At 37.2% G+C, this 13,254-nt stretch overlaps 1 protein-coding gene and 1 pseudogene across 3 annotated transcripts; one reads left to right on the top strand and one right to left on the bottom strand.

The window, feature by feature from the left end:
* The first annotated feature begins 2,615 nt into the window (after positions 1–2,615).
* On the top strand, positions 2,616–2,939 carry LOC147834722 (signal recognition particle RNA; annotated as a pseudogene).
* A 5,619-nt stretch (positions 2,940–8,558) lies between these two features.
* LOC147841687 (E3 ubiquitin-protein ligase RBBP6-like) lies at positions 8,559–11,011 on the bottom strand. 3 transcript variants are annotated; one of them, XM_087273421.1, is made up of 7 exons: positions 10,135–11,011; positions 9,834–9,933; positions 9,655–9,730; positions 9,343–9,431; positions 9,170–9,266; positions 8,927–9,066; positions 8,559–8,831 (listed from the first exon to the last, which is right to left on the bottom strand). In XM_087273421.1, exons 1-7 carry the CDS (start codon positions 10,292–10,294, stop codon positions 8,657–8,659), a joined length of 837 nt encoding a protein of 278 aa, XP_087129547.1. In that variant the 5' UTR covers positions 10,295–11,011; the 3' UTR covers positions 8,559–8,656. The 3 variants fall into 3 exon arrangements, with proteins under 3 accessions (XP_087129547.1, XP_087129549.1, XP_087129548.1); XM_087273423.1 differs by having other exon boundaries at positions 9,693–9,730; positions 10,135–10,469; XM_087273422.1 differs by lacking the exon at positions 9,170–9,266.
* Between the last annotated feature and the right edge of the window lie 2,243 nt (positions 11,012–13,254).

The following is a 13,254-nucleotide window of genomic DNA, read 5'->3' on the forward strand; positions in this document are numbered from 1 at the left end:
ATCTCTGTATGTTAAAATGATTTAAAACTCTCTAAGCTCATCATTTATTTGTTTGCCCTTGATCTTCATTATGTGTTACAGTTTTTTTTCCAATTGTTTTGCCACAAATTTCAGAACCCTGATGTCAATTAAAAAAACTCTAGACACAAAATCCTAAACAGTCACTACTTTTAACACTCTCCAGTGTTCTGCATACAGCATTCATTCCCTTAAAGAAGTCTTGCATTTGCAGGATCATTGATTCACATAATCCTTTTATAATACAAATACTACAGGAACACTACTTTAGATCACCAGCAGCACACAAGATGTACATCGCTTCAATATACAATCATTAACAATCATTAAATATTGTTGTTTAAAATATATGATACAGGTTTCATTATGGTCTATAAGTGTAAAGGGAAACAGTGCAGACAGTGGATATACTGAACTAGTTTTATTCATTCCATCATAATGTTGGTTTACTGTATTTTTTTTTTCTCACTTCACGTCCCCATATAGAAAGCTGATAAATGGCATGATATATGGTCCCATCTGCAAATTACATTATTATAAAATGTCATAATAGTCAATAATTTGTCAAAATAGTGAAAAAAATCATTGTTTATATTATTTTCAACCATATCATATATATATATATATATATATATATATATATATATATATATATATATATATATATATATATATATATATATATATATATATATATATATTTGTAGGGGTAAAATATATAACATAATGGATCATATATATATACGTAACATATATGTACATATTTGTAATTCTAATATTTTAACAAATGGCAATATTTTGACATGTATAACATATTTTATATATGTAAAATTCATATGAACTATTATGTCACATATGTAATTTGCATATATTTCTATATATCAGATTTCTATTTTGGGATTTTGTGTTACCATCAGTCTGGTCTTGTGGATTTGGTCACGGGTTCTCCTCTACATTTCAGTGGTGTTTTCATTACTCAGAAATCTTGGAAAGAACCTTCTGTCAATGTAAATCCAGGCCTGACATTGGTTTGCTGTGACTGGGCTTTCTTACAGTGATGTCAAATATATAAACATTGTCTGTAAAAGTGGTACACAGAACAAAGAAATCATAAATATGGACTAAGGATGAATAAAGATGTCATCTATAGATAATGTAGTTCAGTTGGGTCATCTTCTGTGGTAACTGATGTCATTTGATCTATCCTGATTATTTCATCATCTAAACATGTAATATTGTACATCAGTTTCCCCACATCAACAATAATGCAGCAGTTATTCATCATTTGGAGTGCTTGTATCAGTTGATAATAACATCATGTGAAGTAAATGAATACATGGTTATTTCAATTGTAATGTTTGAGTTGCATTTTGAAATGGGATCAATTTGAAGTTTAATTGTGTTATATTGAAAAGGTGATTTTAGTTCAATGAATAAAGTATGTTTGACTTGTGTGTGTTGTATCCAAGCATTTGAAAAAAGAGTTAAAAGTTTTGCAAAAACGTACAATTTTGGCAAAGGTTGTGAATTTTGTGTCTAGACTTTTAAAAATTGACACCAAAGTTCTGAAATTTGTGGCAAAATAATTGTAAAAAACTGTAATAAAAAAAGAGAAAGGACAAATCTTATAGATGATGAGCACAAATCTGAAAGCATCTGTGGATCTGTCACAATCCACTCATTTATTATCATTACTGTGGGTTTCTTCATCACAAAAATAAGCCCATATACATGTAAATAAATAAAACACCACAAGCAGATTTAAAACATCAGAATCTGCAGAACAAGGATCAGCACTGACCTTTCCAAGAAGAAGAGCGACTGCAGCAGGCTTGAACTGAAAGGCTGATTCATATTATTGAGTGTTTCTAATTCAAAAACTCTTTTGTTTAGGGTTAGTGATTCAGATCTCATTTAATGTTTACAGAATATTGAAAAATGATTTACAGACCTAATTTGCATCAATGAATTAAAACAAAACAAGAAGACTGCAATGAATAATCCCTGATATAAGGATCATTTCTAATCATTTATCAGATTTACCATTGTTTTAATTATTACGAAAAATCTGTGAAATGCAAATTTTACTCATGCAAAAAAAATATTACAGACAATGGATTATCAAATTATGAATTCCTAATAGTGAAGGTGGCGAGGCAGTGGTGCAGTTTCTGTGTGGAGTTTGCATGTTCTCCCTGCCTTCACGTGGGTTTCCTCCGGGTGCTCCGGTTTCCCCCACAGTCCAAAGACATGCGGTACAGGTGAATTGGGTAGACTAAATTGTCCGTAGTGTATGAGTATGTGTGTGGATGTTTCCCAGAGATGGGTTGCGACTGGAAGGGCATCTGCTGCGAAAAAACTTGCTGGATAAGTTGGCGGTTCATTCCGCTTTTTAATAAAGGGACTAAGCCGACAAGAAAATTAATGAATGAATAATAGTGAAGGTATTATACTAATAGTGAACTATATTGCTATTGTAAGTGAATTATTAGCACAGGGTATTAAAGCATTAGTTCACTTCTATAAAAGTGAGTTTTCCTCCACTAGAGGTCGCTGTGATGATCAGATTCTCCATAGCTCTGATTCTCTCAGCTCTCGCCGGGTTCAGTCAGTGGCGCGCGCCTGTAATCCAAGCTACTGGGAGGCTGATCGCTTGAGCTCAGGGTTTCTGGGCTCCAGTGGACTATGTCGATTGGGTGTCCGCACTAAGTTCGGTATCGATATGGAGCTCCTGGGTGAGCTCGAGACCCCCAGGTCGTTTAAGGAGGAGTGAACCGGCCCAGGTCAAGTGGTCCTCACTGCAGAGCTATTTGGGCAGAGCTGAGCTCCAGCAAGGGGGAGCTTGAGCTCTCGCTCCTCCTTTCTTGCGCTTCTTCTACGAGTGATGTCACTGGGGGTAGGTGTACGCATTAAAACAGCTTATCCGCCTGTTAAGTGTGACGTCACGCGAAGCGGCTTCCGGGTCCAAGCGCTCTATTCAACTGAATGGGGAGACTCATGAAATGGTAATAATAAAGTTTTACAAAGCGATTTAAGGCTTTCGAAAATCACGATCGCAATATCATGCCTAATATCCGATGGCCAGAAAGTGATTTTTTTTTTTTTAAATTGTTACATTTTTGGTATTTTTTATGCAGCAAGCCCAGAGATTGTTGTGTACACTATGATTTTATATAAAATTAACTTTAATGTGTGATAGGAATAAAACGTGATCATAAACAAATGATTTCTCCACTCAAATGAGTGGCGGCTTGGACCCGGAAACAGTATACATACGTCACAAACACGTCACCATTTAACAAGCGGATAGGAGGAGGAGCTAGAGCTCATGCTCCCCCTCGCTGGAGATCAGCTCTGCTCAAATGGCTCTGCAGCGAGCAGCGTCTCGCCCAGGTCGGACACGGAGCAGCAGGCACGTGCACACATAGGGCTCAACCTGTGCAGTGCACATGCCCTTTTTAGTCTTGGATAGAAAGTGCCCTTCCAAAAGGATCAAAAGTGCCCCCGTGACGCGGCACACCTTCCGTCCCGCCCTTCAGTAGGCGTGCGACAACACCGCTCTTGAGTACGCGCGCGGCAACACAGCTGATCAGTACGCGCGCGATAACACCGCTCTTCAGTACGCGCGCATCCACTCTGCAGATCTGCAGCACCCAATTTTAATTTTTTAAAGTAAAGTAAAGTAAAGTAAATTTTACTTTAAACATAAATGGCACATTATAATTTTTGACCCCATCAGAAACAAAAGTAACACACGGGTAAGTCACAACCAGATTTACTGGCTTCATCATGTTTGTTTCAATTATATCTGACTATGACATTGTTAATTATTTTATTTAATACCAGCTGATATTGACGGTTAAAAAGCTTCCAGTACAAAATGGCATTTTTATTGATAAATTAGTTATAGAGTTTTAGTCTATAAAGTTTTGTGTTTAATAAAGTAGAAGAGGGGGATTTATTTAAGAAATTAATAACACCTAAAAATAGTAAAGCAACAGGGTTAGATAATATTCCAGTGCAGTTCCCTCAAAGACTCCCTAAGGGCTCTATTTTGACGGTCCATGCGCAGAGCGCAAAACACAGGGCGCAAAAGCTTTCAGGGTGTGTCAGAATGCATTTTTGCTAATTTAAGGACATGAAAATCCGCTTTGCGCCATAGCGCATGGTCTAAAAGGGTTGAGTTTATTTTCTTAATGAGTTATAGGTGTGTTTTGAGAATTAACCAATTAGAGTCTCATCTCCCATTACCTTTAAGAGCCAGCTGCGTCGCGTAAAGGAAGTCTAAGTGGAAAATCTGAGCATTTCACTAGCAAACAGTAAACAGTTTTTTTAACAGAAAACTGTTAAACAGAGCATCTACTGCGAGAGAATGAGAGATAAAAGATCACTTTCACTTTCGCTCTTGGATAGGGAAACCTTTACGCAAAGACATCAAATAGTCTATAAATAATTGTGTTTGTCAAGCGCAAATATTCGTTTCAAAACTATTTCTAAATTCAGTTCTAATTTCAAACAAACGAATAAATGATCAATATTAATGAAGTGTGCTCAAAAACCTGAGTTATATCCTAAAACACATGCTATGCCCCTTATGGTCTAAAACATGACAGGTGGGCAAATCTAAGCTTGTTTTTAATAAAACAAATATAAATATGGATTTAATAAATAATACTGCTAATAATAATAACATTATACAAAAGCAAATTGTTATGAATGAACTGATAAAGCCTCCCGAGATGAAGAAGACATAAAAGCAGTGATTTTTCATATCTATGTAGGCTAGAAAATAATATGTTTTGTAATATTTTAATCCTTTATATTTAAATCCTATATCTATTCTTTTTATATCCTGTATATATATATCCTTAATATTTAAATGTTTTTATATGTAAAGATATTTGCCTATTGCTCTCTTAGTGTGGTTTATTCATAAACTAATTTCGAGAGGATCACGGGCTTATAATCAAAACGGCTGGCTCCTTGTTAGCTACGTAATCAGCCCTATTAGATGATTACGCAAGCATTATAAATAACCTGAGTTTTTTACTCCAGTTATCTTCGTCTTGAAGCTTGCTTCCCGCTACAAAACGCTCCAGCATTGCACCATTTAACCTATCGATACAGAAGAACAAACAACAACAACAACAACAACAACAAACAAACAACAACAACTCCAGCCAGAACTCCACTCTCCCTGAGAATTCAGTCGCAGCCTCGCCAAAATTGAGCCAGAATTCCCGCAAAAACGCCGGTGCTGCCCACCAGCTCTTCCACCTCCAGTCCGCAGTCCACAACTCCACCTAAACTCTCTAGGCGTCGACGATCCAAAACATCGCAAAAGCCTAACTCACTGCTTCCTAGCGGTGCACCCTCGGTAACGTATAGCACGCTTTTAAGGGGAAGCATCGCGGAAATAACTAATCTCCATCAAAGACTAAACCCATTTATAAATCTTTTAAAAACAAGATTCGCGTGATTAGAAGATTCATAAGAACTCGCCCTTCAAGCCCGTCCACAAATCCATAAGTAAATCACTGCAAAGATCACGACATTAGTCCACGACATATTGATACGTCGATGAAGCGTGCTGTTATCATCCAAACTAGTCTCTGGTGTGCCGCAGTGTCTTCTCACAACACTGGTAAACAAACTTGGCCTACGATCTTGATTGACGCCCCATCGAGCCAATAGCTGAAGGAGCAGCGCCCTCATCCAATGCGCTTTTAAAACTCGATATGGTTCCGCCCTCTCAACAATTCATGAATGAACCCAGCCATAAAAGACTCGTGAATGAACTGAGACGGATATACTTGCGAATTAAGTTAAGATTAAGAAGTTAAGATTCCTAACATGTATTTAAACAAATGAAGTAAAGCCCATAACAAACATTCCATTCATACAGTTTCCACTAAGTAGTGAATTAAGTTAAGCGTTTGATGTTGGGATTTGATATAATAAATAAATAAATTGACAAAATAATAAATGAATGAATAAATAATAATAAGAATAATAATATAAAAAAATAATAATAAAATAAAAAAATAAATAAAATAAATTAAAAACCTCTGCCAGATCTAATAGCATTTAACTTCTGTAAAGACTATTACCCAACCAGTGAGAATTTAACACAAAAGTCCAATCGTAATACGCCAACGACCCATACTTGCATATACAGTGCCATATGTAACTTATAATGGCACGCCGGTTGGAGGTGAAAATGGTAAAGAAACTAACTTCTCGCTTGACTGCATGAATAGGACATTTAAATAAATCTTCAAGAAGAACTTCTAGGACCACCAGACAAGCTACACCCCAAATCCCCAGCTCTGCATCCACCTGCTATCCTGTGGGGGAACAAATGCCCACCTCTATCATCCTCGCACACTGCGACAACGAAGCTCACAATTGTCCATGCTCTTATTAAGATGCCTTGCATAGATATCAGCTACAACAATTTTGTCATGTCTGCTATACATGTATCATGTTGTAAAATTTAATTTCTGATTTTCTCTTGTTTCTCATTCCAGAGATTAGGACAGCCGGCCCAGAAGCTGACCTTCATCCAACCTATTACACTCCACATCCATTCCAAATGCAATCACAATCTACACAAGGATGCATTTCCAATCATACAGTCCACATCCACAATGCCATATTCACACTAGTCTTTGGGTTTTGAGATTCTCTGAATTAACATCAGTTGCAATCCCACAATCCACCTCACCATATCTGATCTGACTGGAGGAACACTATCTCTCTCCATTAAGCAAGCAAACCGATTAATTCGGCAAAGCACGTTCTATATACATTTTCGACATCCCTTCCCCCACTCACACAATTCAAATGTTTTAAAAGTGATACTAAGAATAAGCACAACTTGAACTATCCCATACACCCATACATTTTCACTCACCACAGTTCCAACTTATTTAGGGGTTGCCTAAATTTTTCTATTATTGCAGCAGGGATGCTCTAAGCAAGCTCTATACACTTACAAGTCCAATAACACTCGTCACACTGCCCTGCACTAATACAGCAATGACAGGTGAGAAGATGGCTGTTATAGTCCAATCAAAAGTTCTAAAATTAAGTTTTTAGCAAGACAGACAGAGCTTTTAGATTTTCAAACTTTACAAATATTGGCTAGTGCATTAGTGCAGTCATACTTTGACTATGCTGCAGTCTTTTGGTACAGCAGTAGTTCCACAAAAATTTAAAAAATAAATTGCAGACGGCCAAAAATAAGTTGCAGAATTGTTATCAAAGTACTTCCACACACACACACATTTAAATAATGAATATTATACTCAAATTAATATATTAAAAGTTGGAAAAAGGGTCACTTTTCTGAAATTGGTGATGGTGTTTCAGATTTTAAAGAAAATGGTCCCAAAATATTTACTTATTAAGTTTTAGTTAGTGAGGTACACTGTCATTCTACAAGAGCGAGTAGCAGGGGTATTTGTCCTTGTAGATTTAAGAGTGAAACAGGTAGAAAGTCTTTTCTGTGTACTGTTGCTTGGAATATACTGCCGAGGAGTTTTAAAGAGATTCAATTTGAGAGTTTTTAGAGAGGAAATTAAAAATGGCTGTTTTACGGTTGAAGTTGAGGATTTTTGTTGTGCTGAGTTTCTGAGCTGATGATGTTTGCACTTTATGATTTGCTCGTTCGTTTTTTAAGAATATCGACGACCACGATGGAAATCAGCCTGTGGCTTTATTGTGTATTTTATCCTCGACAGTTTTTAAGATATTAATGTCAAACTGGCCTTGTTTGTATATTTTTGTTAAAATTGTCAAATAAAATCAATCAATTTATTCATTCATTTTCATTTAGCTTAGTCCCTTTATTAATCTGGGGTCGCCACAGCGGAATGAACTGCCAACTTATCCAGCATATGTTTTACACAGCGGATACCCTTCCAGCTGCAACCCAGTACTGGGAAATATCCATACACCCTCATTCACACACATACACTATGGCTAATTTAGCTTATTCATTCACCTATATAGCACATGTCTTTGGAGCACCCAGAGGAAACCCACATGAACACGGAGAGAGCATGCAAACTCCACACGGAAATGCCATCTGACCCAGCCGGGACTCCCACCAGCGACCTTCCTACAGTGAGGCCATATATATAAAGAAATCTATTTGCTTAAGTCAGCTGAACAGTAAACAATAACAGCAATAGAAACCACCAAAGGACACCATATGAACACAGCCAAAATGACTTATAAGAGCAAGCACATCTTTGTCATTCCAATGGATTTTTAAAAATATGTACATGCCGCCTTTTCTTCCATGTTTCTTGAACTTTTCCCCTTAATGAGGAAAACTATTGAATACTATAAAAGCTGTTCAGCATTTTATTTTTTTCAGATTAACATTCAATAAACTTTAACTAAAAGTTTTAGATTCTGAGCAGGACAGCACACTGGTTCTCCCGCAGCATGTTTGTTCATCATTTCTATCTTAATGTGTTGATCATTTTCTGTTGTGTTTCTGTATTGTGTGAAGGTCAACCAGTCCACAGTTTATGCTGCTATAATCTTTATTCAGTTTTATTCATAAACTATGTACAATATATACACTGTGCTCACGTCGGCTCCAGGTCTCTTGGGTGAAGGTCTCTCAGTGACGTGGTCTCTTCTGGTCGCCGTGCGTCTCTGGTGGAGATGGGGAGCGGGAACGTTTCCCTCTGGCGTCCTGGACTGAAGATGCTGCACCAGCTGAGGAAGAGGAGGGCAGCGGCTTGGTCTGGCAGGAGAAGGACGGCCTCTTTTTCTTCTCAGCAGCATAGGCCTCACTGAACAGATCGAGCGCAAACACACACAAGCAGACATAATGTGAGATTTTCACAAACAATAGAACATGCTGCAATGCCAAGTACAGTTTACTCACGCGTCTATGATGGGAATGACGTATTTGCCGCTGCCGTCCATCATGACACCCTTTTGGTTTGGGTCGTCCACCTCCAACAGGAAGCTGCGGGGAATCCCTGTGCTCCTCCTGATGCGCTTGTGCGGAGCAGAGCTGCTGCCCTGTGAATTCATGAGTGACAGTCAAACGACAGAGCAAACAATCTGACTGATGGAGACAAGAGCTCAAGTTCACAGCAACCATAAGCTTAGAAAACCCAGTTACCCCTTTAGAGGGGCAGTGCCTAATGTGGTGTCCTGGGATCCCACAGTGAAAGCAGACATAGTTGGGTGGAAGAAGCCCAAGCAGTGTCATGGCCTCACTGATGAACATCAGAACCATGAGAATCAGCTCTAACATTTCTCACAAACCAAACCTGTCAGTGTCTGAACGCTCACCTGCTGGAGTAGTAGCACAGACTGGACTGGTACATCACCGCTTTTAGCTTGTCCTCCTCTGATGCCTTTGCCTCAGCCAGATTCTCAGTCTGTTTCACAGGCATTTGCACATTAGAATTTTATTTCACTGATTTGCTCTAAATAAACACCCTCAAATCTCCCTAAGAAGCTGTGTGTGTTTGTGTGTATTGTTGTTTGCTTTACACTGCGTATTGATATTCTGCACTACATGTCATTATGACTCCTCAAATGCAAACACTGCAGTTCAATACAGAGCAGCACAGTGGGGTGAATTAATCATTTGTTCAATACCTTCAACAGCTGCTCCAGTGAGAGGAGTAAAGAATCACCTGTTTGAAAAGATTTAGCTGATGGTCCAGCTTGATGTCTGCAAAACAAAGGAGCTTGTGTGACTAAAACACCACAGACAGACTCAAACTCTTGATATAACATCTATCAGAGGACGATTGCGCTCATTTCACATGACTTACCCAACAAATCTTCTGTTGGAGGACTTCAGTCCAGCCGCAGGGACCCGTCTGATGATGACCGATGTGTTTTTAGGGATGAGAGCATCATCATCTGTGTATTCTGACAGCAAAATAAAGTTTGAATATAGTAATAATCATTTACCATGGTATACTTTGAGCGCCATTAGCATTTAAAAACACTTAAAACATCACTATATGTCACCATCAGAGTCATGATAATAAATCACAGCTTCTACAAGTCTGTCTGATAATACATCTAATGTTAGTGTAATATAGTTTAAGTGGCTTTTCCTCATCTCACCTTCATCAGTTTGGGCTTTGCTGATCTTCAGCTGGCAGAACTTCAGCCTCTCGCGCCTCATGATCCGCCGCTTCAGCTCTCCCACAGTGATGTTGAGGCCCTCAAACTGGAGCGAGTCGTAGGTGAGTCGACTCTGAAACCTGTAATGAACACAAGACATACTGAACACAAAACACAGTGTGATAACAAGGGTCAAACCTGAATGAAGGGAGCAGCAGGCGATCAATCGATGTATCCAACAATCAATAATATCAATAATCTGGGAATCAGTTGCCACGAAGGACGCCCAGATCAGATGCCAATGACAGAGCGGAGTTCAAAACAACACAAAGAGAACCGTTGCCATGGATGCTGACGATCACGTGACGAGGCGCTGAAAAACTTCCGCGTTATTTTCTCATAAATAATAGTGAAATCATTACTATGATAATAATAAAATAAACAGCAGAACAGTTGGACATCTCTGAATAAAACACAGCTGCGTTCCCTTACACGAATGATTCAGGACTCTGTATAGAGTCGGGCGAGTCACTGAATCAGTGATTCGTGGCTGAATGAATCACTCAAAGCTTCACTCGATTAAAGCGGTCTCTTGCTGCCACCTATTGGCGATTTGTTTTTTCGTTTTAAAGTAATTTAACACTTTTTAAAAACACATTTAAATGTATTTTCTACAAATGTTCATCTCTGTATGTTATAAAATGATTTATAACTCTCTAAGCTCATCATTTATTTATTATTAAAATACTTTGTCTTGATATTAAGTAGATAACAGATCTATGGGGACCACATAAAAAATCTCCTAAATTGAGTAAGTATAGGGTTCTGCCACTTTAGGAGAGTGGTTAATCGCCTCTGTTTAATTACCAAGACTGACAAGCTTGTATTAAGAGATTGTATACCCGGCCGGTGCAAGACTCGAGATGCTATAGGAATCTGAGTAAATGAGAATAAGGTATAATAACAAATTAAAAGAATATTCAATCATAATCTAAAATAATGTGAAAGGAAACAAAATAATCTTATCAATGTTTTATAATTGGAGTCAGATAAAACGAGGATAAATATATTAATATTCTAAACCACCTCATACTAAAATTGGAGTCAGATATGAGTTAAGTTTAATATAAATCAACATTGTGCACTGGAAAGACCGAACATGCAGTGAACCTTCATCCACCATTGGATACCGTCATTGGACCAACTGGGTGGACCCTACACCCATATACAAATAAATAAAACACCACAAGCAGATTTAAAACGTCAGAATCTGCAGAACAAGGATCAGCACTGACCTTTCCAAGAAGAAGAGCGACTGCAGCAGGCTTGAACTGAAAGGCTGATTCATATTATTGAGTGTTTCTAATTCAAAAACTCTTTTGTTTAGGGTTAGTGATTCAGATCTCATTTAATGTTTACAGAATAATGAAAAATGATTTACAGACCTAATTTGCATCAATGAATTAAAACAAAACAAGAAGACTGCAATGAATAATCCCTGATATAAGGATCATTTCTAATCATTTATCAGATTTACCATTGTTTTAATTATTACGAAAAATCAGTGAAATGCAAATTTTACTCATGCAAAAAAAAAAAATATTACAGACAATGGATTATCAAGTTATGAATTCCAATAGTGAAGGTGGGGAGGCAGTAGCGCAGTTTCTGTGTGGAGTTTGCATTTTCCCCCTGCCTTCACGTGGGTTTCCTCCGGGTGCTCCGGTTTCCCCCACAGTCCAAAGACATGCGGTACAGGTGAATTGGGTAGACTAAATTGTCCATAGTGTATGAGTGTGTGTGTGTGTGGATGTTTCCCAAAGATGGGTTGCGGCTGGAAGGGCATCCGCTGCGTAAAAACTTGCTGGATAATAGTGAACTATAATGCTATTGTAAGTGAATGATTAGCACAGGTTATTAAAGCATTAGTTCACTTCTGTAAAAGTGAGTTTTCCTCCACTAGAGGTCGCTGTGATGATCAGATTCTCCACAGCTCTGATTCTCTCAGCTCTCACCGGGTTCAGTGGCGCGCTCCTGTAATCCAACCCAGCAAACATTTTTTTTTATTTATATTTTTATTTATTTTTTTTATTATGCTTTAAACAACATATACAAGACAATACAGCAAACAAAACAATGCCAGGGTGATAGAAAGTAAATGATAACAACAATACATAAAATAACATAAAATAAAATAACCATAAAAATAAGAGTATAAATACTTAACTAAGATTCTTACAAATATAAACAAGCAGGACCTTTACATTAATCAAAGATATTGAAACTAGAGCACAGTTGGACAGTTTTAATGGCCTTTCGATTAGCACTATGCTGAATAGTGCAAAAGTAATTTTTCAGTTCCTTATAAAACACAGTAAAACAAGTTTTTTTGTTGGAAAATTTACACTTATGAATATGAAACTTAATTAGCAAAATAAATAGGTTAATAACAAAAGCTTCATTATTCAAATTATCATAATTAAAATACCCAAAAATTACAGTTTCATAATGCATATTAAAGTTAAAGAGTACCCTTTTCTTTATAAAAACAGGAGCATCATACCAGAGCTTTTTAACATAACCACAGTGCCAGAAAAGGTGGGGTACAGCTTCCGAATGCAAAGAACAAAAAGAGCAATTTATATCAATATCCTTTTTAAATTTACTTAGGAAATGTTTAACCGGATAGAATTTATGAATTACTTTAAAAGATATTTCTTTTATCTTATTTGTAACCAAAAATTTGTGAGGCAATGACCAAATACTTTCCCATTTAGGAATTCTTACAAAATTATTCCAATAGGTAATAGAGCAAGGTTTAGATACAACTTGATTTACAAATAGAGAGCAAATAGATTTGTTATTTTTAGACTGAAGACAAATTTTACCACACGCTGTATCAACTAGATTGATTATGGGCTTATGAATCCAAGTTACACCTTTAAATAAGGAAACAATATTAGAATTAATTGCAGAGAAAACAAGAGAAAATTCCTTGGGAGTTACAGGAAAGTTAAAATGTACAAGAAACTCGTCATATGTCATAAGATACCCTTGAGTGTTAAACAATTGACAAACTAAAACAATACCCTTTTCAAACCACCTCTCCAAAAAGATACT

This window comes from Danio rerio, chromosome 11, assembly GCF_052040795.2.
Source record: "Danio rerio strain M-AB ecotype USA chromosome 11, GRCz13ab, whole genome shotgun sequence".
NCBI classification, from domain to species: Eukaryota; Metazoa; Chordata; class Actinopteri; order Cypriniformes; family Danionidae; genus Danio; species Danio rerio.